This window comes from Tyto alba, unplaced genomic scaffold, assembly GCF_018691265.1.
Source record: "Tyto alba isolate M040663 unplaced genomic scaffold, T.alba_DEE_v4.0 Super-Scaffold_20000042, whole genome shotgun sequence".
In the NCBI taxonomy this organism is placed as follows: Eukaryota; Metazoa; Chordata; class Aves; order Strigiformes; family Tytonidae; genus Tyto; species Tyto alba.
The window spans coordinates 3,248,521-3,275,477 of NW_024881293.1; the positions used below are offsets into that span (position 1 = coordinate 3,248,521).

Genomic DNA, 26,957 nt, shown 5'->3' on the forward strand with positions numbered 1-26,957 from the left:
CCGGGGCAGAGGGGTGGGACTGGGTGATCTCGAAGGTCCCTTCCAACCCAAACCAGTCTATGACTGATGCTTGATTGAAAACATGAACTTAACCTTTTGGAGCATTCTATCGTTCATCAAAACCAACCGTATCGCTGCACCATGTTCGCTCGTGTTTCATACACACTGCCAGGATGGTATAGAAAGACCTTAATGTAAATTCAGGCCTGCTCTGCTCTTGAGAAAAAACTCCAGTTGGCTAATAGTATCATAAGTTTCAAATAGCTCTCTTGCAAAAATATTTTTTCTGCAACTGATACATGCACTTAAATTACTAACAATGAAACATTTACATATCAGACAAGAAAAGTGTGGCTAAAACTCATGCAATCTTTAATTCAAAGATTACCAGCATTAATAAACTAACCAACTATAATACATCTAGCAGGTTGCAATGCATAGGATTCATCTAGAAAGCTGTTCCAGTAAAAAAGATTAATTTATATACAGAGCTGAAATATACAATTAGCTGTCATTACAGAATATCCTTTAACAATTGCAGCCAGGTGAACGTGGTTACTCACAGTTTGTGGATACACAAATTGGTGCTCTCCAAAGTGAAGTAGAAGTTCCTGAATTTTTGTAGAATGAAGTGTATGCACTGGAAAACAATGAACTATCCTGACTGGAAGCAAGGAAAGGGTGACCAGTATGCCCTACACAGGTATTTTTCCTTCCTTGCCTTGCTGTTTTATGTCAGTACTTGGTGACTTGACCTTCTGTTGCACAACAAACACTTAAACAAACAAAAAAAAAGTTTATTCTGCTTTCTTCACCTCATGTAACTGCCACTGACACAGCAATGCTGATAGCCAAAAGAAATTTTGATCTGAGCGCTAGGAGCAGCTTATCTTCTGAATGAAACAAAACAAGTACAAACACAGAAAAACACAGAAAGGGTTCACTAATCACCTCTCTTGCAAGACTCAGTAGATGAACTAAAATATACAGTGGCAGCAGTTGTTTTTAGAAACTATTTTATGTTCTGGACTTGCAGAGAAGAGTGGAATTCAAGAAACAAATGCTGAAACTAGCAACACTTGAAATTGCAACCAGTTTTCAAATGTACTACTGGTAGATTGTCCATTGATGAAAGTCAGTGACTAGATGCCATAATGCTGAGATTCTCCCACTTCATCTCTGGGGCCATGGTTCCAGAAATGTATGAATTTCTCTGGATTTATTTCTTTAGTCACAAAATCTTGATAACATTCCTTCCCTTATATTGTGAGGCTTAATGGATAAACAAGATCCAGTGGAACTACTAAATGGAGATTTTCAGAATGTTTCCACACCAAAGGCAGTGGAAAAACAAAGTTTGAGAAAATGTCATTTTATAGATTTGCTAAAAGGTTACAGGATAGAAAAGTAATGGCTGTTTAAAATGCAGGAAGGAAAGAGCATAGTGTAATGGTAATTTTTCAGGATAGAAAACAGTTAGCAGGGAGGATTGGTGGGGCCTGTTCTATATCTTCATCAATGATCTGGAGAAAAGAGTGCCCACACAGTAAGGGCAATATTAAACTTCACCAGATAGTTACATGACATAAAGAAGGCAAATAAAGCTAGAAGGAGCTCATAAAAAGGTGGCAAATAAGCTTCGACATAGATAAACAGAAGGCAATACATTTAGGGAAAAAATAATCTGGACCAGGCATACATGGTGCTGAATTCACATCTAGCAGCTATCACCCAGAAAAGTGATCTTGGAGTCATGCCTGATGGTTCTCTGAAATCATCTGCTTAGTGTGCAGGGGCAGCCAAAAAAGCAGACTAAATGGTGGGCATCATCTAGTGAGGTATTGAGAATAAAATAGAAAACACCATTTTGTCACTACTCAAAACCTTGGCCCACCCGTCTTCTTCAGTGCAGTGCGTGGTTCTGGCCTCCAGATGTCCAGAAGAATGTAGTGAAGTTAGAAAAGATACGGAAGAAGTCACTTAAAAGGACCAAGGCAGTGGAGCATCTAACGTACATGAGAAATATAAAAAGATGGGAACGCAGCTTGGAGGCTGAGGAGGATACAGTCAAGAATCATAAAAGCAACTCAGTATTGCACTAAATTCTGTAATACAAGAACTAGTGGCACAGAAATAAGAGGTCAGTTTTAAAAGCAGTAAAAGTACTTCTTTACACTGTGAATGGTAACTATCTGTAATCTGTTGCCACAGTATTTATAGAGGCAGATTGTACCAAGAAATTCAAAAGAGAGGAGAGAATTAATGGCAATATGAATGAATGCTAAAGGCTAGGACAAACTCTTCAACATCCTTAATCCAATTATAGCTGATGCTGCAGAACTATGAGGAATGCAAACAGCAGATATTAACCAAGGTTATGTGCTCTTCCTAAGTAACATCTCTGACTGCGACTGTCAGAGATAAAATGTTGGGCTTGCACTACTAGTCTGGCCCAAGAAGGTGGTTTTTATGCCCTTATGTTCCTTTTGTGTGTGCTGAGGCAAAAGACGCTGAAGTTGCACAGCTGTTATTACAGTACTCGGTCCAGGGTAAAACTACAAAGCAAGTAATTGTTTTTGTGGTTCCTTTTTTGATTATTAAGGCACACTTTGTCATCTTGCTCATTTTCCATTGTCCTGTGCAAAATTATAGTCAGCATTATTACATTTACAGTTATCAAACAAGCAGCGTAAAAGATTGAGAAACAGTGTAACGCAAGCCGGTTGACCACAAAACAGACTTTTTTTAAAGGATATGCAAATCAGTGTCACTCTGATGATTATGAGCAATTCTAAAACAAGCAGATATTAACAGTGTTATAGGAAATAACTGATGTGCTTATTTTTTACTTCTTCATTTTTGTAGAAAACTAGTTTTTCTTCTTTTCCCCTTTTACAGACTCCATGCTGGGCTTAACCCATAGTTCATCCAATCTCCAACTGTTGAGCCAGTTTGGCTTCCATCAGAATAGGCCATTTTGTAGACTTATCGATGATTTGAAACAGTCAAAAACACATGAATCAGACTTCAAAACTTATAAAGACCTGTCTAAAGTAGAGTGGACTTCAATTAGTTTTATTTGCCTTCTGTTTTCCGAGCCTGCCTGTCATCTTTTGATTCTATTTCCTCAAGAAACACAAAGTCCACAAACTTAAGAGTTCTGTCTGTGTTAGGGAAAACTGAAATTGTCATTACTTTCAGCCAAGAGTTGAGGCCTTAAGAAAAATACCAGATGTTGCAAAATATGACAAAATTGGAAATATTGGTAATACTGGAATAGAAACGACATATGAAACATGGCTGAGTCTCAAGCTTGACTTGTAATTCTGGCCAGAATTTTCATAGCTAATAGGCAGATGTAGTTTTTAATCCATTCCTTCATGCAGAGAAAGCAAGATGTGAAATTTCAGTTGGCACCCAGACATCCTCTGAATTTTATAGCTTTGATTCAAATTTTTTCCAGCATGATACTGGAAGAGAGAGGGAAAGAGAAATATTTGACATCAGCTATGAAGGCCAACAGTTTGGATGATCCTCTCATTTGCTAGATGAAATAGGTTCTAGTACTTCTTGTTTGAATGTGTTTCAGTGTTTTACATGTGTTTTCAAATACAAGGTGTTATGTGCTTATCTCCCCTGTTATATATTCAGGCTTCATGTCACACTGGATGTTTCTGTAGCTCCACACATCTTCCCAGTGGGTTATCACTTTTCAGTGGCGGTGGTGGGGTGATGAAATTCCTTTCCCTCCTCTTCCACAGGAACCATTACATCATTCTCTGGAAAAGACTCTGTTTCCTGCTCTGGATAGTGCATTGCCAGTTCCTCTTCCATGTTTTCCTGGGCATCAACATTACTTTCACATCCTCTAGCAGCACAGTTCTTGCTGCTAGGTACTTCTGAAATGGACCCCACAATAACAGTGTCAGCTTTCATGATGTATATTTTTTCTGAGGAAGGAAAAAAATAGTCCTGAGCATAGTTAACAATCACTGCTGACCCTGGAGAGGATTCTTTTTCATGCAAAATTTGTATTTGGTATTCAGTTTTCCTTTTTTTTTTTTTTTCCCCCCCCTGTTTTTTTTTGCAATCAGAGGCCTGCAGATCAAGCCCATCACTGTGAAAACACAGAATTCACTACCCCACTAAAGCTTTTGGAATTCACACATTTTAAGTTGTCTATTTCATTGGTTATTTATACAGTGCTTTTAATTTTGAAAACAAAGCACTGAACATACCAAGTGATAAAGAAGGCCTGCACATTTTATACTATACTGTCTGGTTTTGGACTGCTGTCAGTGGGACTCTGGGCATTTTAGATCAAGTAGACCTAGCTCCCATGCGATGAAGCCACTGCACTGTAGCTAGGACTACAAGAGAAAGACAAATTAGAAAAGGCAGTAAAACATTCACAAGAGTCTGTTAGAAAAAGCAACTAATTGGAATCTAGGGAAGATAGATATGGAGAATCCAAGGTTTGGTTTATGCTCCTGCTGTTTTGAGAAGTGATAATACCTGCATTAAAAGCAGCCTTTGGGCAAGGATCAGCACTATAGAGTAATCCTGGGTCTTAGGACCAGCAAAGAGATTAGTTTCTTTCCAGCAGAGAATCAACTTCAAAATTTTCTGGGATGGACTTGAACCTTGTGTGCAACTTGTTGACCTTTACAAAAGGTAAATTAGGCCTTTACTATGGCTTGGACCACTACATTTTATTCAGAAGGATGCTGCAGATCAGACACTGTAGGCTATTGTTCACAATTGCTTGGAGGTAGTTGGGTATGGTAAGTCAAATCATCACATTCATCCCAAGTCCATCACTCACAGGAAAACCAGAAGGGCATTTAGTAAGGAAAGGTCCGCTCTAGTAATACCAAAAAACCCCCTTCAAATAACCTCAAAATTGGGTTTGGAAACATTGCCAGAATGTCTCACGCAGAATGTTTCAGGTAACAATTCTCCCCCTGTGAATAAGCTTCCTTGCCTGACTTTATCTTCTACCCTGTTCTGTGGTCAAAGACTATGGGAATATATGGGAGAAACATTTCAAGCTATTACTGTGAAACCAAGAAAAGAAAATGAGCTTCAGACATGTGAAGAACTCTCATTAAGTATTACAGCATCATTTTCCAGCTGACATATTTTGGATTTCACATTTCTTCTGCAAATTTACATCTTCTGGAATGAAAAAGAGGAAGAAGAGCATTTTTCTGTCACGTTCATAAGTGACTAAGGCAAATGTGAAAATAAGAAAGCATTATATTTCTTTGGATAGATATACCAGAATTTGTGTGTCTCAAGTTCTAGCAATTCAGCCCCAACCTTTGTTAGAAGCTTTGGACACTTTGCAGTTTACTAATAATCTTGGAATGACATTATATGCCCACAGTTGAAAAATTGAAGAGGCAAGAGGGGAAAAAAAAAAAAAATAAAGCAAGACTCACCAATTCGATTATTTGTGTGGTCTCTCACTCGAGAATCAATAGGGCAATCTGGGGCATTTCCATTGCTCTGTGTCACATCAGTCAGACTCAGATCAGGACTATATGCTTTTTCTGTACTGGAGACCAAGTTATTGTTGGTTTCCAAAGGAAGGGTTCTGTCAATTAACTCCTTCTCTTCTGGCCCACTCTCAGTACTCAGTATGATCTTCTGCCAATACAAAGAGGAAAGTAGAAGTGGGGTGAATGTAAAAACAACACTGTAAAGATTGCAATAGGTCTACAGAATCCTTCTGTGGCAGTTAGAATAATATAATGTACTTCATAGCACCCCTGTTACAGGAATTAAAAAACTCCAAAGTGCCTAATTGATACAGGAATTTAAGATTCTTTGAACTAGGTTCCTGCATCACTTAAGGCCATATTTAAAAACAGCATTTCTAAGCTAAATTCACAGATTTGTGATGACATTTGCAGGAATGTACCTCACTTCCATTGAAATCCAGTTTCCTGGACCTGCTTGGATGCTTTGGTAAATTCCACTGCCTTGTCCACAATTTAGATGCCGATGAACATCCACCTATCTGTCATTTTGACTTTTTGCCACAAGTCTTATACTGTATGCTCTGTTTCAGGGTCTGCTATCCTGTAATAGAGTAGCAGCTGCATTCTGAGGGGCTGAAGCTCAGTAGCACCGTTCAGAAAAAGGTTTAACACCAGTAAGAAAAATAGATGCTGGAGGTAAGAATATCAAGGGATTTGCTCAGAAAGAACTTTAACAAGATATTTTCCATATTTAGGTGTGAGATAAGTATCAGAGGACAAACCTGTACAGATGGGTAGTCATATAGTGAGATATTCAAACAGTCAAAACTGAAAATATACGGTTTAACTTCCTTTTAGAGTTTGCAAAGACCTACCACAGTCATATGGAAGAACAAAACAAGCCAGAGGTTGAACTGGTTGAACTTCAGAATGGAATTGCCTCATCAGAACCTCAGATAGGAGAAACAAGCTCAGACTAGGTATTATGTGAAGAATTAATTGTAAACAGTCCTTTAAAAGAGGAGCCAGAAACTGAGAGAGGCTAAAGGTCCTGCATCACAAATTTCTGATGATTCCTAGCTCTGTTTCCACATAGTTGGGAAAAAAAAAAAAAAAAAAAACAACACAGAAAGATTTTGAAATGTGGAATTTAAAACTATCACTCGTGTTTGACTCACTATGAAAGCAAGAGTGGAAGCTCCCCCCAATTCAGGAATGAGCAATGACACACTGAAATTACGATAGCTGATTGCAAGCAGATTTGTTAAAATAAGTAGTATCTTGTATGTGTGCAGATGTACAACATTTAAAAGCAAGCTGATTTAAAAAAAAAGTCTAAAGAGTGTTTTAGCGGATACTGACATCTAAAGTTAACAAGCAAACTGTGAAGACTCAGACGATGAAAGTTGCTGTAATTTCACTGAAAGTGGGGGAATAAAACAGAGCAGCTGAGAAACTGCTTTCTGTTATTACCATACTGACTGATGTTTGACTTGTTAATCTGCAAACTATACTGTTAAACCAGAAGCTTGTCTTGATGGAAAGTCTTCCAGACAAACAATACCCACTGTATACCCATATTGCAGGCATGCCAAATCCTACAAAGAGGGAAGGTGACGTGAAGGGAGATGGGTGAGTACGGTCCCACTTGTGTGAGTGGAGCAGTAAGATAAAATGGGACTGACAGACAGAGTTCTCCCAAAAGGTAGAAAAGGCATGTTCATCCTGTGGTTTTAGGTCTTGTCCCATAGAATGCAACATGAACGGCATAAGACCAAATGAAATACCCTCTTCACAAGCAAGATTGGCAGCATCACAGTATTTAACATCACATTAAACATAGCCCAAGACATGAAAGCAGCAAGTTGTAGCACATGTCATTGCTACACCTAGAGGATCACATGTTGTAGAGGCAAGCCCAAACAAAAAGACTATCATTCTTTAACAGGACATTTTAAAATACCATTATTTACATTGGAAGTGATCGGTTTTGGAATATTGTTCACACTTACTGCACATTTGTTCACTAGATCAGCACCTGCAATGGAAAGAGTAAAAATTGTCAGAAGAAAATTCATAGCAATTACAAGATTGTTAATATTTACTCTGAAAGATCACCTAGCCGTGTCCTAAACTACTCTCCTGCCCAACCCACCTTCATTATGCTTTCTTTACCACTGAGGGCACACATACATGACGTGGCTGAGGTGAATCAGCAACATGTTGCTGCCAAGACTGTGAGGTCCTGCTCTCCCCAAAGCCCTTTGTGGCCATCCTTATCATTCTCCCCACACCACAACTGATATTCATCTAATGAAATGATGAACTGATTAAACTTTCTAGATAAGCAGGAGACAAGCTTATTAAAAAAAAAATTAATAACAGTGTACTGGATTAACCGGTTGGATCAATTCATTGTGTGGTCAGATGAATATTAAGGGGATGGGATTTTATGAAAGGATGGAGGAAGGGAACACTGGGGAAAGAAGAGAGGTGAGAAGAAGGGAGTGTACAGGATCCTTCTGTAGGTACCATGAAGCTAGATGGGCTCAAGCCTGCTATTGAATTTCACCCTGACATGCAGCCACTTTTATTTTCAATGCATCAGCTCTGCAATGCTGCACAGTAACAGTTTCTATTTTGTAAGTCAAGTGAGAAAGCAAAAATTCCATTTTGAGAAAACTAAGCTGCACACAAGTGGTTATAAATTGTATTCCCAAATAAATGAGTATAAAAAGTTCCAACGTGTGGTGATTAGGAGAATCTAACACAACAGAAGAGAATAGATCAGTCAGTGGAAATAGAGGTGCTGAGAGTGGATTAGTTAATTGGGCAAAATGTGTGTACTCTAGGGGATCTGTACGGGCTGCTATGGCTAGCACCCACTTTTTTTGGAAAATGTCTCCCAAAGCTGAGTGCCCAGAAATGAATTGGGCGTTTTTCCAGCAAAGCCTCCCTGCACTGACACATCGCCCAAGCATTCAGGTGCCATGGGAAGAACATGCCATCTAGTGGCTTCACATCCAAGATGTCACCTGCCTGCACAGGACAGACAGCACTGGACTTCTGCATCTCAGCAGAGACATACATTTGCTATGAAAAAGTTCCACTTTTTAAATTAAAATTCCATAAAATAAAGTTCCATATTAAAACTATCCACTACTTCTTTAGACATGTGGATTACAATTCCTGGTACGTTAGTCACTCACCTTGAGATTTGAGCCCGGATTTGTGTGAAGTGACAGAATGCAGATGTGCTGATAAAAGAAACCATTAATTTAGCAAAAGTCATCATGGAGCATACAGGCTCTAACAGCTCTACCATGCTCAGATGTCTACAACCAACCTACAACATGCACATCCTGCTTTCTATAAAAGATGGAATGTGGTTCCACAGGTACACCTCACGTGTAACTCTAGGCAAAGCTACAGGGAGTCAGTATCAGTAAAAATCATTTTTCCTCTCATGCTCGAAGTCTGACACCATTCCCAGAACCAACAAATACAAAACACTTGAGGTGTCATTTAATAATGTCTGTGCTGAGAAAAGAAACCACTGGTTACCCTTTTCCCACCCAGTTTGTAGTATCTTCCTAAGTTCTCAGCTGCTTCAGTCTTTCATCTTCTCCAACATGCTGCATCATTATGCAGAACCCTTATCTGTTCTGCCTTCACCAGGCAGTAGTCAACATTCTCTTCCCCAACGATCTCCACAAAATTGTAGGGTATTTTTGTTCCTTGTTGGCATAGACTTGGAGAACAAACAGCATGCTATGTATTACAGTTTTAAAAACTCACGCTTTCCTTTGAGGATGAGGATCCGCTTCTTGCAAACCTTCCATTTCCAAAATAACAGCATGCCCACAAGTAGCACTATCACAGAGAGAACCACTCCCCAAAAAACTAGACCTAAAGCACAGAAACGGAAAGGGAGTACAGGAAAGGCCAAGAAAAGGCAGAGGGGGAACTATCTGTAGATCTATGTGTTTGGACATAGATCCACGGACATCATTTCACAAGTTGTAGGGGATTTTTGCAGGAAGCTCCCACATAAAAACTGCATTTACTGAAGTTATATCCAAATAAAACATTCTACACAGAGTAAATGCTTTATCTTTGTTACCTCCTGTTGTCATCTCCCCCTTGGCTGAGGTGGGAAAAGTGCCAGTCAGAGCTTTCTCCTCAGGAGTTGAACTGGGGTTTTCAGCTGTTGTGGCACTTAAAAGGATACTAGCAATGGTCACCGGGTTCTCCTGAAACCTCCTCAGGTCAGAGTTATTTGTTTCATTGCTGAATCTCATGGAAAAAGTGCTTGGGTTGAGGTAGGTGGGCAATTGGTCCAGGCAAACCTGGTCGTGTGTGGCATTTCCATCTTGCAGTGCCACTTTGTTTAACTTGGCACAGCTGGGGAACGAAAGAGAACAGCGTATCAGCGCTAGACGAAACTGCCATGGTACAAGGGAAGAGTATTTTCCATGTGACAAACATCCCTTTGATCATTTTTGTACCACCTGCTTATTGCTTTCAGTGAAAAAGTCACTAACCTTCTCACCCCTGTGGCATTATCTCTCGACCTGGATGCAAATCTGATAACTCAAACACATGTATAATTCCACTATACTTAGTAAACTAAAAATGAGGCAAAAAGGATTCCTTCATTCCTTCCTCCAGGACAGAGTTGTGCCACAGGTATAAAGAGGGGCCTTCTAAATTCTGCACATAGGTCCAAAGCTACCCTATTGCCTCTAAGATAAATTTGTATACTTTGCATCAGAAGTGACAGGTGTCCCTTTTCATCCTTTATTAACTTTAAAGAACTGTGGGCTTACTTTGTGTGGGGCTTGCAGATGTCAGTGCTGGAGGTTTGATCAGAGAAGGTTCCAGAAGGGCACTCTTCACAAATAACATCATCTGTTGAGGTGCCTGAATAAAAATAATGGCTGAGGACTGACCAACCGAAATGCATCAGGTCCAGGCCTATGGCCAAGGTCAGGAAAGGTAAGCTAGACAGGTGGGGATTCCTACCTCTGACTTTGACTCCAAAACCAGGCTTGCAAGCAGTGTGCCGCTGGCATCGCATGCAGGTGTTCACAGCAGAGGTTTGACAGAAAAGGCCTGGACGGCACTCACACACACGGCTAGAATTGAAGGAGCAGGGCTCTTTCTCCACAAGGTCAGATTCTGTGGGGAAGAAACAGATGTGGTAACAAAGGATCACCCTGCAAGGAAAACACAAAGCGGGGCCAAAGCTGAGCAACATCAGTTCAAAGGCTCGGGAAACAGAACAGGCTGCTGGAACTCTTCGCAATGTCAACTTAAGTCATGAATAATCAGAAAAGCCTGTAGACAATGGCTTGTAATACAGGATAGAAAGCAGAAATCAGACTTGGATAGCACTGGATGAGAGAACTTTATGGTAGTCCCAGGTCACACAGGAAGTGATACTGATTATGTGCAAGGTAGCATTCTGTTCTCTAAATCAGTAACCAAGGATGGATAATTTTGATGCTGGAAATTCTAAATGAATAAAATATAAATAAAGCGTAAAGAGAGAATGTAACTGAGAGGTATGCGTGAGGGAAAGCAAACCTTTTGCGCATGATACACAAGCGTCACATTGTGGCTTTTGGTGTTCTTCATTCACATATTGTTCAGGTCCACATCTCATGCAGTCTTCATCTGGGTCCCTAGGACATCTTTTCTTTTTAACATAGCCTGGAGAAACGAAAACAAAATATGCAGCATACCTGTTCAGAATCACAGGAGACAACCATCCTGAAGTGTTCTGTATGCTCATTTACCTGTTAAACACACTACCAGTCTTCTCTTTGTACCTGTCATTTGGTTTCTCTAGCACATTTTTGCCTTTCCCATTGAAGTGTGAAGGGATCACAGCTGTCCTGTCACAGTGACACCATACGTGGTATTATCACAGTCAGTATGGATTGCTGCAGAACGGGCACATAGCAAGTCATTTGCTGCCGGTTAGAAAAGACCACCAAGTCTGCAGCGAGGGCAGTATTGTCCTGCCATTACTAAGTTCCCAGGCAATTGTTTTTCATGTTTTCTTCTTGACTATAGCAACTGAGTTTTGATATTTTGCTACGTAAGGCATCACTTTTCCTTTCAAAAGCCGCCAGAATTGCCTAGGTGCACATGGATTCATGCAGGGACAACCCCATCTCCCATGTTCACAATGGGAGGTTATGAGATGGTACTCCTTGAGCTGTGCCCTACATACCCCCAGTAGGTTTGCAGTAGGTTGCTTTCTGAGCAGTCCTGCTAGATTTACAGTTGCCTTGACAGTTGTGAAATGGTTTAACTTTCCAACTGTTTTCCTTTAAACAAGTCAAATTACATCTGTATGTCTTTCTGATGCTGAACGCATATGCAAGACACTTTCTCTGCTCAGTGCTTCTAACTAATCTGGAATGCTCACAGTTTGCAAGCACAAATTGGATCTCACAGACCACATGTTTGTATGCAGCATGCATAAATTTGAGCAGCTGGCTGGCTGAATTAGACGACCTCTGGGGGTCTTTGCCAAACTTAAGCTATTTCGTGACTCTGTGTTTGTCTGATGATCATTTTCTAGTGACTACCTTTTAAAAGCATCCACCTGGCAAGCTAGGTACAATAACCAGCTAGGAGTATGGGAAAGGCTGGGACAGAAGCATCCCTAACATTTCAGGTCCTGAAGCAACAGATGAGGTATTCTACTACAGGCCATAGCACCAAAGAAATTAGAAGGCACAGTGGTCAGCTGTGACCTCATGGCCTTGCCAGGAAGTGGAAATAACTAGCAGAGGGTAAGGAACAGCGGCAGTTGCAGAAGCAAAAGAAAAAGCTAAAGCAGCAACATAAAGATAGGAAGAGCTAAATGTTTTACAGGTGGAAAACAGGAGAGAAATTAATCCCAGTTTAAGCATCCGGCCTGCATCACCCAGTCACAAAGAGTTAACCACAGGGAGGGTGAATCTGTCAGGGAAATAACTCACCTACTGTGCATTTTGGCAAGCATGATGTAGGAGTGCAGGTAAAAACAGCTGTGTTATATTTGGCCCACAAAATACCTCCAGACAAGCCTGAACCACATCACTCCCAACTTCCTCAAAACTACTCATCTGAGACTATTCTTTCACAGGTGAGGGCTGATTGCTGAATCTCAGCACTCAAGCTGCACACGTGTGTACGCACACATACATGTGTGTCATTTTCCCCTGCCTCCCACAATGACCCAAAAGCCTTAACTTCAGTTGAGATTTCCTGTATACATGCGTCCCTCTGCTGGGGGATGTGTGCCCCAGGTGCAGTAGCTTTGAAGCTTGCCTAACTCTTCTGGGACTGTTCTCCACTGATTGTGCTCATAGCTCAACAAGCAGATAAAAGCCTGAGCAGTAGGAGTACCAGCTGCAATCACCTGTACAGAAAAATGTGCTGAAAGTAAGTAGATTAAATAAGTGGTTTAAGTGTTTTTCTTTTGTGAGTATGTGCATTCATTCACTCCTGAGGATTTGCTGTTAACTGTGGGTGGGAAATTATCTTGAGCATTGACTGCAGCACTATCTTGTGGAGCTGAATATCCGATTTAGAGTCTAAACCAAACCAAAGCAACAAAAAAACACCCAAACAAAAAAGGTAAAAAACAATAAACAGAATAAACAGAAATTAAGTGGAATATGAACTTCTGCATAACATGAGCTGCTCTAGCATATACTATTATTTCCTGTGAAAGTCTCTGTTCCTCCCCTTGACAGGAGGGAAATATTTTGTTCTGTGATGACAGAAAGAAAATGTTCTTCTGGTATCCCAAGTATGAAGTCTCATTTTACTGCACAAGAACTAAGTACATGAGAAGAGATGTGGCAACTGTAGAAATTGATTAGAATGATCTTTTGCGATTTGGCTTTAAGTTTATCTTGAAATTGAACTGGAAATTAACTTCAAAAGAGAGGATGGCATGTGTGTGGGCCAGTGTGTTCAGACTGAAAGCTGTACATCTGTGGGCTATAACACTGAGGAAAATAAAGCCAGTCTGCACCAAGACTTCAAGATGCTCCACTTTGATGAAGTGGAATTTTAGAAAAGCTTCTCTTTCTTTGCAGTGAGCAGTTGAGTTAGCAGATATGAAGAGGTTATTTATTGCTTGAAGGAGTAGCAGAAGATTAAAATGAAAAAGGATTCTTATAAGTTTCTGTTGTGAAGGAGGCCCTGGAAGACGTGAAGAGATGTCCAAGACTAACATGAGGATGTGGCAACAAAATGAGTTTCAGGAATAAGCAGAGGTGAAATGACTGAGACTTGTGGCTCATTACAGCCAAATGTAAATCAGATCTCTGCTTTTTACCAGACCTCACTATGACATCTGTCATTATGGGAGCTTTTGCAAAGTATGGTTTTGAAGGAGAAAAGAGCTTTTCTTGGGACTGGCTCAGAGTCAGATCCCTGCCCCTTTTCTTCTTTTATGGGATCAGTTTCTCCATCCCTTGGTCTTGTTTACTTATGCAACTTCTGAATGATTCTAGTGGTATGACCAGCAGTACAAGATGTCCCAGCAGGTACCCCAATTTAACTGCATGCAAATGCTAGCAAGCAAGCACTAAACCCCTTTTTATTAATAGAGCATAAATAAATGTCAAAAATTTCCTTTCAACGAAAAAAAAAGAAAAACATTTCTATAAGAAGAGATCAATGCTGGTGAAGTACCATAAAATGCCCCACCCACCAAGGGGTTTTTTGGCCAACAGGGAGAGTTTCAGACATTTCCAGAAGTCTTGTCTCACCAAGGTGTTTCCTGCTTCTGACCTCATGTGCCTCTGAGTCACAACTAACTTTGTGCAAAGCTCACTGTGTCCCCTGACAAGAGGCTGTTCCCTTTCTCATGTGAGACTCTTTCTGGACTGTTTCAACTATGAGGATAATGACAGAATTTCCACACCTTCATTTTATAATTTTTGTCTCTGATTAGAAACTTATTTAGCCTAATTTCACTGCACTATTTCACACCCTGAGGCAAGTTGAAATGAATTGTTAGACCTGTCTACTTCTAGTTACTTCAAAGGGTCAAGTCAATCGTTAAAAAACACATAAAAAATTCTATCAAGTTATCTTGTTTCCATTCAGACTGAACAGAGGCAGGTCAGTGGAGAACAAGTGCACATCTGGATTCACACTACATAGTGAGTCATGAAATTGCACTTGTCTTCAACACAGCTCTGCAGGTATACATGGTTCCTATGATCTCTATGAGAAAGGCTCCATGTTAATTTGACTGAATTATATAAAAAAACTGACCTGAGGGACACTGGTAACAGCAGCTTCGTGAAGTTTCATCATAAAACCAATTCTCAAGTGTATCACAGGAATGAGATGTGGTTAATGATGTCTAGAAATTGAAACAGACAAAAGACACAATTAGAAAACAATTAGTTCTCTATTAGAGGGGATCCTGGTATCTGTCTCAAGTGATGGTGGTTGCATATGGTAAGGAAAAGTCTACAGCTTTCTGAAAGTTCAAGTGTCCCCAAAGCAACTAAATTACTGTTGCCCATATGCTTAGGCAAAGATTGCAATATTCAGTGTATTTAGCAATAATTCCATATGCATCTTCACTCAGCAGGCTCTTTTATCTGGAAGTCATTTAAACAGAGGAATGGAAGGCTGTACCCAACCTGTGTATCAAGCATTTCAGCACTCGGAAACTAACCCCTTGTTTCATACAATAAAAAGGGTAGTGGCATTGCCCTACAAAAATGTTTTTCAGCCAATGCTCCAAACACCTCTGAAACCTAGCTGCAGGATCACTAAGAAAAGCTTATCTATTAGTCTGCATATCCTTTAGAAATCTTGTAGCAGTTAGCAAGTAAAAAAAAAAAAAGGCTAAAAATCACTGTCCTGAAATGATCCCATGTTAATTTGAGATAAGGATATTTTAGAAAGTAAAAAACTAATAAAAATCCTTAACATTTGTAATGGATTTCCAGCTCTGTGTGCACTGGAACAAGAGGGGGTGTCATAGTGTGCATCCTCTAAATCTAGCTAGATCAGCTGTAAGCCACAAAGATAATTCTTGTTTGCAGCAAACAAGTCCTTCTCTTCAGTTATTTATGCAGTCATAATGCTTGAATTTAGTAACCTAAAGATGTGTTTATTATAAACCAATAAATTGTTTTACTTATCATTTAGGGACAAATCCTACACTGAGAACAACAGGTTTTTTCCTTGAAAAGAATACTGCAAATATTCATACAATGAAGCCTTTATCCAAATAATTAATCCCACTTCTACTGTGAGTGAAGGTTTTCAGGAGCAACCTTTGGTTTGACTACATAACCGATACTTACTTAGTTAAAAAAACCTGCACACAATAGTTCTAATATTAGCTTAGAAAATGAGACTCAGCTATGAATTGTATCAAGAAGCATATAAGATGACTTCATTTTTATATGGCAGAGCCACTACATGCTCTGGGAAATTACATTGCTACAAGTTCTCTGATGAAAAAATATGATTTTTTTAATTTGGCATCTCCCTTAATAATCCCCTAAAAATGTTATCTGAATTTCATTTTCAGAATTTGCTAGAAGGTATAAATGGCAATTTTTTGTAAAGACTCAACCAGCAGATTCCCCAGAGGTTTTCCCACATGATACTGATAGAGCAGTTAAACATTTCAAAAAGCCTACATCTAATTTTCTGCAGACAAATTTCCCATTGGCCTCTGAAATAATACCTACTGTCTCCTACTGCCTCTGTACGCAGTGCAGAATCTTACTACCTAACTAATTTCACGGCTGTGTTCTCCTGTTTAATACACTGTTCTTTTCATGGCAGGACCATAAAACACAGAAGTTATTTTACTCGCCCCAGGTTACATCAGAAAACAGGAACTTTCAGTCAAGGAGGAAATTAACAAAAGGACAAGAAATAGAAACACACTGAAACCATCAAATTTCATCGACCTTCAGTAATAGAACTGAGAAATCCTGCCTGACACATTTCTGCATTAACCACCGGGCCACACAGCCTCCCTACAAAGCATTTTTTCTAGCTTACTGTATAGACGAAATAGCAGATGTCTGCTTGCTCAGCCTGACTCAAATCAAGTTTACAAATGTGCAACCTGTATTTTTCTTTTCTGAAGAGGAAGCCCTAGACTGTAGGAAAAGGAAGTGGAATCTCTTTGCATCTGTGTGGAGAAGCACCTTGGTTAGCCAGGCACTTTGAGACTAAATTGAATAACAGGAAATGACACGAGACCAGTCACTAGACAAAGGGTCATTCAGGAGTCACTTCAATGATATGAAGTGAATTAACTAGTTTTATAAAGAAAATGTAAGAAACAGCAGCCTGGCTGTAGCTAAATCACCCTGGATTAGTTTCTCTGTAAGACCTATGGGAAGTCACCACAAAAACCTGACCTTCTCCTCCTGGTGCTCCTGGGCAAGCAACTCTGGCTGCAAATGACGTTGAATTTTAGATCGGGGTGGGAACAAAATTCATGAATGATTTATGCAGCACATAAATTTACAGCTTAATAAAGTGTCTCTTTCGGGATTTAAATAAAGGAATAGTGTCTGTGTAAAAGTTTGAGGGAAGGGCTGCTTTTTAAAAAGTTGCCTTGTATAGAATATTGAAATCAGGAGTTTAGGATTAGCTTCTGCTCTTAGTTACAGCAATGAAGATTCTGATTATGAATTTGCCCTGATACTAGTACTGTGATAAATTAGTGCATGAACTATGCACACATACTACACAAATTATGAAAATATATGTACAAGAGTACTCAGCCTTTTTTTTTTCCTTTCCACAAGAGGGCAGCTATATACTACAGCCAGCTACATAACACGACACCAACAGCTTCACAACAAATGCTGCTTTCAAGAACCCAGTTATGAGCACAGTTTTGTAGCCACCTTTACTCTTTCCTGAACCAAGCTCAAGCTGCTCTGCTATAAAAAGAAATCATTTTAATGAATCATGATACTATTTGTATGGCTGAGAAACCACCTTCTGAAGACCCCACCAATTCTAACCTGTACGTACCTGCACATCTTGAAGAGTTGCCATCTCTTTGGTAGAGGTGTTTCATGAGTTTAAAACTTACTGTAGATCCTTTCAGTGATAAATAATGTACACATCAATGCTCAGCATCAGTTACCAACTCCCCGTTCTTGTAATTTTTTCCCTCTAAATCCTAAAGCTGTTTGATTCTTAATGTGACCCGTAACAGCAATGCAACGACGCGAAGTTCTGCTCTGAAACTAAGCAGAAAGGTCGGCCCTTTGTAGACAGCATACTCTAAGGTAAGGACCTGAGTATAAACCAAGCCCACATACCTCTAGCACCTCAGGCTTAAAAGCTCAAAATAAATTACATAAGCAAAACTGGCAGCGTGGAGAGAACCCAACAGAAGGTCTCAAAATGTTTTAAGTCTTCCATAAAATGATGGTGTCAACTAATTTTCTGCAGAGGTTTGATTAGGCTACTTTTGTGAAAAGGGTGAAGTCAGTCATACAAGGATAATGTAATTTTCATTTTTCTGTCTACGCGTAATGAATAATGAACAAGTTAACTAAAAGAAAAGATAACCAGCCAAAGACATGAAGTGAAAAGGGAACAAAAATGTGCATTATTAGTGGGTAGCAATAGGCCTGAATTGAGGTAATTTACCTACTCAATGACTGAACATTTGAATTACTTCAGTTTCGCCACCTGCAACTACTCTTCCCACATGTAAAGTACCACCTCTGGTCTGACATCTCATCTACAATTACAGAAATCAGCATGCAAGTCTGAAGTAAAATAATGGCTTATTTGATCTTTCATTTTGATGAGCTCAGTATTTCTAATTAGGAAGAGATTGCTAGAAACAATTCACTAAGAAACACAGGGAATTCTAGATTTCGTATTTTCCAGTCCCACTCCCTTCACAATCCAGTGCTTCTGGAAAGATACCTTATGCATTTTCTTGATTTGACCATCATCTTAAATCTCTGTGTGCAAGAAGACTCCAAGTGATGTGATTGATGTGTTTGGGTTTTTTTATTTCCTCAGCTGTTGGCTACTCTTTTTTAACAGCAGAAATCTAGACATCAGCCATCAAATCCATCCAAATTTGGTGGTAGCACCAGAGAACCCCAAATAGGTTCTGTAAGGACATACAGGACATACTGTCCCTCCAGTTCCACTGGGTCCTCAACTTTAGATTTGCTTGCTTTTACCAAATCTCATCCAAACTGTTGCCAATGGTGCTATAAACACTTCTTATTCTGCCAACATTAGCAGTTCAATTGCTAAGGGGAGGACAATTGCTACCAGGATAAGCCAGTCTGCTACAGCAGAATTTACAGTTTATGTTTTCTCTAGCTTTTCCAGTGAAACATAAAAGCATCTTTCCACTCAAAAACTTGGGTAAGCAGTTTGCTCAGGAGGACATCACATGCTGTTTGTAATCAAAACAGGCAGGGGAAAAGATAGTTGTCTTCTAACACTGTAGCTACAAAGGAATCTGGTGACAGCACAGAATGATCCTATTTAGATGAGGGAAATTCTGAGAAAAATTCCCACCGACAGTAGCAGCATTGATCTCCCCAGCAGAGAAGCATACTGTTTTGAGCTGCGTTGCCAACGGCTGCAACTGTGGGAGCCTGCTATGTACTGGGTTTCCAGTACTGTGACTGATATGATGGTAGCCAGCAGTGGAAGCTTTTAAAGAAAATGTCCCTCTTGTCAAGCCTTAATCAGAACAGGGGTCACCTATAAGAAGGGAGGAAATCACAAGGGCAGTATGCTTACAGAAATTGTCAATTAGCAAGAGAAGATTCACTTATTAATTTTTGCCCCTTACTACTTATTTAGTACAGAAAAATTTGTGTGTAAGAACTTCAATGTCTGCCCCATTCCCTTCTCTTCTTCCTGGAACGCCTAGAAACACTGAAGACTTCTAATCCATACTCAGCAGCGACTAGCACGTGGCTTTGCTTCATCAAGGAAATTGCTAATAAGTTTTACAGAACAAACTCTCCTCATCCCTGCAAGGAGCAGAATGAAATGCAGTAACCTCAAAATCGTGTTTAATTAACATTCAAAGGTTTTTTTCTCTTTCATCTTTTGACAGTTCCTCCTCCTTATCCAGTCTTGTCTGAATCTCAAGACAGAGACAGAACTCAGGTTCTGCCAGGGAAATTAAAAATTCTAGCAGAATTTCACTTTTTAAGGCATCATTTCTTAGTGTTTCCTGAAGAAACAAGATGTCATACATTTCCCTGTCCCCTCTCCAAAAGATAATCCAGTCTCAATGAAGAAATACCAATTTTATCCCAATGACATATAGTATTGTTCATTAGTACTCAGAGTTCTGTTCATTATTGTGTGTTATTAAAAAATCCTTTAAAATTCAAGGAAGATCACAGAAGTACTGGTGGCTAGGGGTGAGGAATCCAGAAACTCTGAATGGAAGGGGCTGTACTAAGAATAGATTAGCAAAGTGGGAATATGTGTCTATGTGTCTATGACATTTTCCTTCCTAAATCCTTGATTGTTTAAGACAGAGCAACTGTATTTCTAGAGGATGAATTGGATCTAGGAGCTTATTTGACCGAAAACCCTGTTTTCTGAATTTGTGAAGATGTTTTTCAGGGGGTTACTGCACTGACAACTCCCCCTGTGTGTGCACAGTCACTTGCACTAAATTCAGTGCATGAAAGTCGGTGGCACTGTGTAGCCAGGAGCAGGGCCTTCCCTTTGCATGACAGGTCTCTGTTGATGGGCACAGCTGTAACAGGAAAACTCACAGACATTATTTCTGCATCTGTATACTATATCAGAATTGATCTGATCTGGACTGGACATGAGGACACGATACAGAGTTAATGCTGCTTTATGCCAGCTGTAGAGGAACAGATAAATATTTAAACTATTTATTATTCCAGAGTGTTGCAGATCAAGGCCCAATTAAATAAAGCAAACATATTTGATACAAAGCATTTGGGTTTTTCAGTGCTTGCTTTTGAGAATTTGTTTTAGAAAATAGGCTTTTTGTAGCTCTTCTCACTTTCTTTGTATCTACAAACAGGTTTGATATTCCAATTTAAATTAAGGCAATTGTGAAGATGATGCTGAATTCAATAGGCTACTCTGTAATTCAGTCAGGACGAGGTTTGACTCATTTAATTATGGTCTTTTGTGCTCATAGAGAAAAAGTGATGGTGAGGCAGAGTAAGAAATCAGCTTGCTACAAATGAGTTGTAAGTCAGGAAGAAAGCATATTACGGTAAAAAAAAAAAAAAAGTCTTCTACCAGCATTGGCTATTCTAGAACTGACTAATACTGTAGCAAAACAGTTGACTCCCTTTCAAGCTTCTATCCAAATTCTGAGAGTACAAAAGTTGATGCTCTAACACTTCAAATAGTCAAGCTTCATCCGCTTGATAGTAAAGACATTATTAACAAGTGAGTTAACTGAATAGTAAAACAAACAAAACCCAAACTGTGAACTGAAGAGAGGTGGAATATGGTTTAAAATATAACCAATAAGGTCACATTCAACAGTATTACTTGTACTCCAGTAGCAGTAAAAAGCAAAGGTTGCTGTGATAGAGGCGATACAGAAAGAGAGTGAAAAGCCAGTTGCTTATCCCAGCAAGATCTACATATTTATTCCAGGTAACCAATAATTTGTCAACATTTGGACTCACTGAAAAAGAGTATCAGAAAACCAAATTTTCTCTCTGCCCCTTTCGTTCTGTGAAAAAAATACTAAAAGCGATGTCAAATAGCAAAAATACCATCTTCTTTCTATTGCCTTTCTCCTAAGGCACTTTGCATTCAGCAGACTGGGCAAGCTTATCTGAATGTCCTCCTAAGTATTCATGAGGTAAGGACTACAGAGTACAATCCTATAGAAGAACAGTGATCATTCTATATATCAGGAAGGAGGCAGTAGCAGGACAGATAACCAGGACAAAACAGAGCAAACTTGCAATGTGGGAGGGGAATTTACAGCTAAAGACACAAGGGCAAACTCCCACTCTTACCAAAAGAGCCGGGAGGATCTTTTTCAAATGTCTATGAAAAGAATGCAGAACCTGGTTATTTTCAAAGATCTAATTGGAGTCAGTTTCTTGTAAAATATTTCCTGACAGCCCAAGTGATGTGCTATATCATTCAGTTACAATGTACAGACAGGTGTCTTCAGTTAATATATGCTCATATTTCCACTGCAAGGGAAAACGGCCAATTTCAGGATCCAACACAGTGTGCAATTACTCACCTACTTGACGTTACCTATGCAAAGAGCCTTTGCGAGTGACCTTTTTTTTTTAATGTGTGTGCATAAGTGTCAGCCAGGGAAATTACCTGGATTTATGCCAGCTGCTGAGGGCTCATTGCCACGTGATCCACTGCGGGAGGGGGCGGGAAGCAAACCCACAAGAGGTGATACAATCTGAGCTGGGAGCTAGCTTGCATCTACTGCATCAGCTGGTGCGACTAGTGGGCTATGTCTATTTTAAGGCAATTTAATGCAGAAATAATAGCCCATTCATGAGGAAGTTGGTATCAGAGGGGTGGGTGGTTGTAAAAGGAAAGTATTTTGTTTTGTTTGCCTTTACACCTTTCAATTTACTAGCCCTGACTCACATGAGCAGAGTGAGCAAAAGCCCTCTGAACCAAGCTCTGTAAGGAATGTGCCTGTCACGGAGCACCTGGCCATCCATGCAAAAATAAAAGCCACTCACCCAAACAAATGAGAACACTCTCCCACCCCTATTAAATCTTTCCTCATTCCCTAGCTGTGATGTGCCTGGAGGTACAGTAACACTAGCAATGCCAACAAAAAGATGCAGATCATAGCTCGTATCCCCTGCCTGTGAAGTTCCCAGAGAAGGCAAACTCTCATGGCTGCTCTGCTTTACACCTTTATCTCCTGAGAGCTCTGCTTTATACGTTTATCACACTGTGTTGCACAAAGCCTGTTTCTGTGAATGCCCACTACCCAGCACCCACTGCTATGGGCAGGATAGCCCTGCAGCCCAGGGTGCCCCCAGACCTCTCCAGGCTCCTTACCTGCGGGGCTGTCTGGATATCCTGGAGAAGCAGCAGGAGCCACAGTCCTAGTGCCAGGCTGCAGGCAGCCATCTGCAGCAGTGTTAAATCTCCCTAGCTCCCAACATCGCAGGTTACACAGCCAGGTTGCTTCTCCCGAAGGCTGAGATTCTCTCAGGGTCCAGCTCAGTCTTGCTCCATGTCTGTTCATTCAGTCCAGAGCCACTCAAGCTGTTCAGGATAAACAGGAGATAGGCTTTGAGAGACTCAAGCAAGCTGAGAAAACAATTTAGAAGGAAGGGGGGGGGGGGGGGGGGGGGTGCTGCCCAAGAAAAGTAAAAAAAAAGAACAAAACAAAACCACGTCAATCACTAGTCTCAGAGCTGTCGGGTTTCTGTGAGTCAGTTGCAAGCATCAAGGTTGTCACCCGAGGTACACGGCTAGCTGTGCAGAAACACAGGCTCCTGAGTCATCTAGGCTGCCCTCAGAGAGCACTTCACCACCCCAAAGCCTCAGCCAGGCATGAGTCCAAGCCCTGCCCCGTCCATCCACCACGCTCTCAAGAGCTGTAACCAAGACTCAAGAGAGTTCCCAGTAAGAAACACTCATTTTCTCACTACAGTCATTTTACTCCTGTTTGAATGAGTGTGTGAAAACTCAAAACCAAGCAGGGTGAATTCAGAAAGGTTTAGGCTTTACACATTGCCATTTAAACACCAACATACCATAGATCATGCTCATGAGAATCCTTCTCTTTCCTCCAATCCCACTTGAAATCAATTCCTGTTGCTGACAATCAATCTTTGGTCTGCTATTCATCATTTCACTCCCTTTCATTTGTTACTCTGGATAACGTTTTTTGGCTCTGGTGCCTGGAAAGGATTCAGTTGGTTTAAGGTGATGTGAAGCTTTCTTATCTGCCTTAAAAGTTTTGTCAGAAGTAAAAGTTAGCCACTTCAAAAAAGGGCAGACTGCCTTGAAAACCTCTCTGAGGTGCTCAGGAAGATAATGAGAAATTGAATTCTCACACCCTTGGTTTTTTGCTTCTCATCCTTATCAGCAAAAAAAGAAAAACAAAAGAAATGAGAAAAGATTGAAAGGCAGATAATTGATTATTTTATTAAAAACCCACAGCTACATCATTGCCATCACAATAGAGTACCAAAGATGAGAACATTCCACAGGGACCCTGGGATGATGTAAATATCTTAACTCACAACTGTAACTCTTTTCTTCCTAGCTAACTGCCTCTATTTCTTTCTCCAGAATACCACCTTATAAAAACCAGACATTTTCAGAACATTGCATACTGTGTATTTGATACATAAATCTAACCTCCTTTCTTCACTTTGTCGGGTTACTTCTCAGTTCCTAAGCTCTCTTAGCTATGAAAAAGCTGCCTCTGGTAAGTATGCCTTTAAGGCCTAGAGACAACTAAGTATTTGAATACCCAAATATTACATTCTTGGTTTTCCTAATTAAGTAATGGGCTAGAAAACATCTTAATCTTGTATAATAATATGTAATTAGGCAATTCTCCCAATTTATGAGTGGCACTTTCAAATGACGTAGTAGTCAAGGCAACTGGTGAGCTCTTTGATTTTTTTGTTTTTGATCAGCTCCTATCTAAGCTTTTCTAGCAAAAGGACAGGAACCGACATAAGTCACAGACTGGCAAGTTTTAGCCTCTATAAGTTATACTGCTGAAGTCAACATATCCCATACAAAAACTAAGTAACTGAGTACAAAAAATCATGTGTGAAAGATGCTCCCAGGACTGGCAACAGGGAGGTTTTTCTGACCTCATTTTCCAGAAAAAGACTAAAATGAGCATACTGAGTATTTTGCATATATATACATATGTCAGCTCCTTTTTAATCAATGATGTCAGTATTTTTTTAGCCCATTGGATAACTTCACTCAAGGATGCAATACTGTCAAGTTTTACAAAGTTTCATGGAAGGAGATGTCTTGGATAAAGAGGAAAGATTCTAGTAATACTCTCACTGAGGGAAAGGCTGTGGTAGAAAACCAATGTTCCTCAGAAGAAAGAATCCATCTCACACGTCCAAAGTGAAACCAAGCTTCCCAGCTGCCACCCTTCTTAGAACTTCTTATTCTTAAATTTATTCTTTATTGAGCTAGATATTTAAAAAGATGGGAAGTAGGAAGTGCTTACTGTTGCTCCAGGCTTTTTGGAAGGTCTATTACATCACACAGTGCTGCTACAAGTCTGTAATAAAAGCAACAGCAATGAAAAGGGTGAAGAGGTTGGATTTAATAGGAATGTTCCACCCTGCATGCACTTTTAACTGAATGCATTAATTTCAGACTTTGTGTGTTTTGTTTTCAAATACAATGAAAGGGGCTTTCCAAAATAAGCCCTATCAGTGACTGGAAGAAACACCTCCGTTTTATAACAAACTCACACTACAGTTCTCTAAATGTTGCCTATATTTCCTAGAAAATAATCCTCTATATTAATATATGAAAAAAAAAAAAAAAACAAAAAAAAAAACCAAACCAGAACAAATAGAAGCAAACAAACAACCCCTATTTCTCTGTTCTTCCATCAGAGGACAATGTCTACCAGAAAAAAAGAGGAAAGCCCCTATGAGCATGCTATTATTATTTATAATGTTTATTTGATTACATCTGTCTCTAACATCTGAATCTTCTTTTGGTTTAGGTGTTAAAGGTAGCAATGCCCAAAGACAAAGTTGCTTGGCATTTTCTATTTTAACTAATTTAGTTAATGCTGAGCTTAGGCTATGCTTAGGTAATTTTTACACTGGCTATCTGATCTGTGCTGATCATCTGTGTGTGTTGATCGAGTTGAGGTGGAGAGCATCAGAGAGGGACCTGTAAGTCAGCAGTTATTCAAATGTCACTTGATACCTGGAGCAAAAGAATGCAGAGACCCAGCTAAGTCATGAGGGAAGGTCTCTTTAACACATGCCCAAGACATTCCTTTAGCACCATCTATTCATTGTGCTGCTAACAGTGACGGCCTAGGAAAGAAAGTAGTAATAGAATTTTCTAATTCTGAAGTGGCCTATTTTAATCTCATTTTGTACTTTTAGCACGGTTCCTTATGTTGTTAACTATGTATGTTTCGTTAATATGTATCAGTGAAAAAAACCATTGAGAGAACTGTCATCTCTAAACATCTGTCAAACAGATAAAGGAGATACATTTTAAAATAACCTTGTCTAAAATCTGTATCTCAGTGTCTGTCAGCGTGGCTATTTAAAGCATTGCAGTATGCTGCTGAAAAAAATCACTAAACTCTTGCTACTTGGCTAGAAGAAACACCAGACCCTTTACTAGGGCCTCAGTAAAGTAAACTTCACTAGGAGTCTCAGTAGTACCAAAGGCAGTGCTCCTTGGGATACATGCTACATACTATTGGTGGTACAAATAAAAGGGGGAATTCTTAACAAATTAGAAAAGAAAAATGAAAGCATTTACTGTAATAAAAACTGAAGAATCTCATGGTTAAAGGAAGGAAAGCAAGTAGTCACCAAGAATTACTTTCTTGACACCTCTCTTGCACTTACGCATTTTAGCCATTGGAGAGCTCTCTTCCTGGGGATCTTAGGAAGTGACACTGCTAATGACACACAGGGACAGCATTCAGGAAAACAATGATTTTAGGCTTTGTAAGTGAAGCCAGCACACTGAACTTCTCTGGAAATCTTTCAGTAACCTGAAGAGGACAGACAGGAGGGAGGGCAACACTGCTGCAATGTGATCTCATTGAGAAACATCACTTAGTGAGCAAGCAATCTGAGTTTGAACTAGCTGTAGCTGACAAAGAATTTGAACTTGTCTGAACATGGAAAAAAGAATACAATCTCATTCATGCCAAGTATGCCAAAGATGAGCAAAATTCTGTCCCTCTGTGCCACTCTGGTACTGATTATTTTCTGGCACATACACTTCTCTTACTTTTAGTATTAAATATTTGTCAATCCATTTAATTATGCCCCATCAATCAAACCACTCTGAAATATGTTAAATACATTGCAGGTGCTCTTGATAACATGATCAGCAGATCTATATTGATTTAGCAATTTACCTTGGTACATTTGTCCACTGTGATCAACAAGGAAGATGGTACAAAGCTCTTATTGCATCCTTGTTGAATCATATCAATGGCTTAAAACAGGAGTTCCCAGCAGGAAAAAACCTGCTTATAATGAGCTGGGGTCATAATAAATTCCCAATACATAGGGGAAATTCCAGTCATTTCAGTAACTGCAGTTTCAGTAGATGGACATTCTCACAGGGTGTTTCTGTTCTCTAGCAAAAATAATAGAAAAAGAAATCAGCTTCCTTGCTTTATGTAGTTTCATACTTCCGCAAGGCAGCAATCTAAAACAAAAGAACAGCCTAATTCTTGTTTGCAACTCAGGGCCTTTG

At 39.7% G+C, this 26,957-nt stretch overlaps 1 protein-coding gene across 1 annotated transcript; it reads right to left on the minus strand.

Moving 5' to 3' along the window:
- Positions 1-355: 355 nt before the first annotated feature.
- On the minus strand, positions 356-26,753 carry TNFRSF8 (TNF receptor superfamily member 8). The gene is made up of 14 exons (XM_033007823.2): positions 26,614-26,753; positions 26,093-26,241; positions 23,258-23,453; positions 22,554-22,763; positions 14,781-14,871; positions 11,076-11,201; positions 10,512-10,667; positions 10,316-10,409; positions 9,610-9,890; positions 9,285-9,395; positions 8,696-8,743; positions 7,499-7,524; positions 5,445-5,652; positions 356-3,950 (listed from the first exon to the last, which is right to left on the minus strand). Exons 4-14 carry the CDS (start codon positions 22,623-22,625, stop codon positions 3,706-3,708), a joined length of 1,458 nt encoding a protein of 485 aa, XP_032863714.1. The 5' UTR covers positions 22,626-22,763; positions 23,258-23,453; positions 26,093-26,241; positions 26,614-26,753; the 3' UTR covers positions 356-3,705.
- Between the last annotated feature and the right edge of the window lie 204 nt (positions 26,754-26,957).